The 982-nt window shown below is 54.0% G+C and overlaps 1 protein-coding gene across 1 annotated transcript in view; it reads right to left on the bottom strand.

The window, feature by feature from the left end:
- Positions 1 to 779, bottom strand: part of AQP7 (aquaporin 7) — an 11,424-nt gene extending 10,645 nt beyond the window's left edge. The window contains exon 1 of the mRNA XM_008074480.2: positions 600 to 779. Within this exon, the coding sequence (XP_008072671.1) occupies positions 600 to 740 (141 nt within the window). The 5' untranslated portion in view covers positions 741 to 779. The remainder of the gene's footprint in view (positions 1 to 599) is intronic.
- Positions 780 to 982: the final 203 nt, after the last annotated feature.

The raw sequence follows: 982 nt of genomic DNA, 5'->3' as shown, positions 1-982 counted from the left end.
CAGCCTCAACCTACTGGGCTCCGGTGATCCTTCTGGCTCAGCCTTCCAAGTAGCTGGAACTACAGGCACACACTACCATGCCCAGCTAATTTTTTGATTTATTGTAAAGATGAGGGTTCGCCAAATTGCCCAAGCGGGTCTCGAACCCTCAGACTCAGGCAATCCCCTCACCTCAGCCTCCCAAAGGCGCGGGATTACAGGCTGAGCCACTGAGCCTGGCTTACAATTACCTTTTAAAATCCAAATCTGACCACGTCACTCCCCTTCTTGATAACCTTCCATGCTTCCCATTGCCCTCAGGATTACTTCTCAAAACCTGACATTCAAGGTTCCCTCAATCATTTTACCCTTGGTTCCCCTTCTCCTTCCAGCCATGGCCCCAGACAGCCCATGGTTTCATTCTATCCCATGTTACAAGCCCTTTCTGCCCCAGAAAGATTTGGTGAGAAAGGCTTCTCCTTCCTTTCCTCTGCTTCTTCCCCAGGTTCCCAATTCAGAGGCGGGGGATAGACACTGTGACCCATGGGGTCTGCAGTGAGGGGGATGGTCATGGGCTACCTTGCTGAGCTCCACCCTCCCCATGCCGCCCACCCACTCACCATCATGACATATGTGCTCATGAACTCAGCCACAAATTCTCGCACCATCTTCCTCTGCAGTATTGCTTGTGTTCTCGTTATCACAGACCAGGAGACCATCTTGGAGCTGCAGGTGGGCCTGAAGCAGCAGCCCGAGCCCATGGACAAAAAGGAGACTCAAGTCCACCTGCTGCCCATTGGCCCTTCGCCTTATGGCTGAGTTAATGGGTAACCCAGCCGCCTCACCACACGCTTGCAGCCTCCTGCACGGGCCAGCTGGAACAGCTAGGATCGGAAACACCTGCGAGCCATGGGGACACAGAGAGGACCTGGGGTAGATGGCCAGGCCCTGTCCCTTCTTCCTTCTAGTCAGAACTGGAGCAGTGAGAAGGGCACACAACTAG

The sequence above is a fragment of the Carlito syrichta genome, unplaced genomic scaffold, assembly GCF_000164805.1.
Source record: "Carlito syrichta isolate Samal-C Ts95f unplaced genomic scaffold, Tarsius_syrichta-2.0.1 Scaffold316469, whole genome shotgun sequence".
In the NCBI taxonomy this organism is placed as follows: domain Eukaryota; kingdom Metazoa; phylum Chordata; class Mammalia; order Primates; family Tarsiidae; genus Carlito; species Carlito syrichta.
Note: the sequence above shows the minus strand (reverse complement) of the source record. Positions and strands in the feature narration are given on the sequence as shown.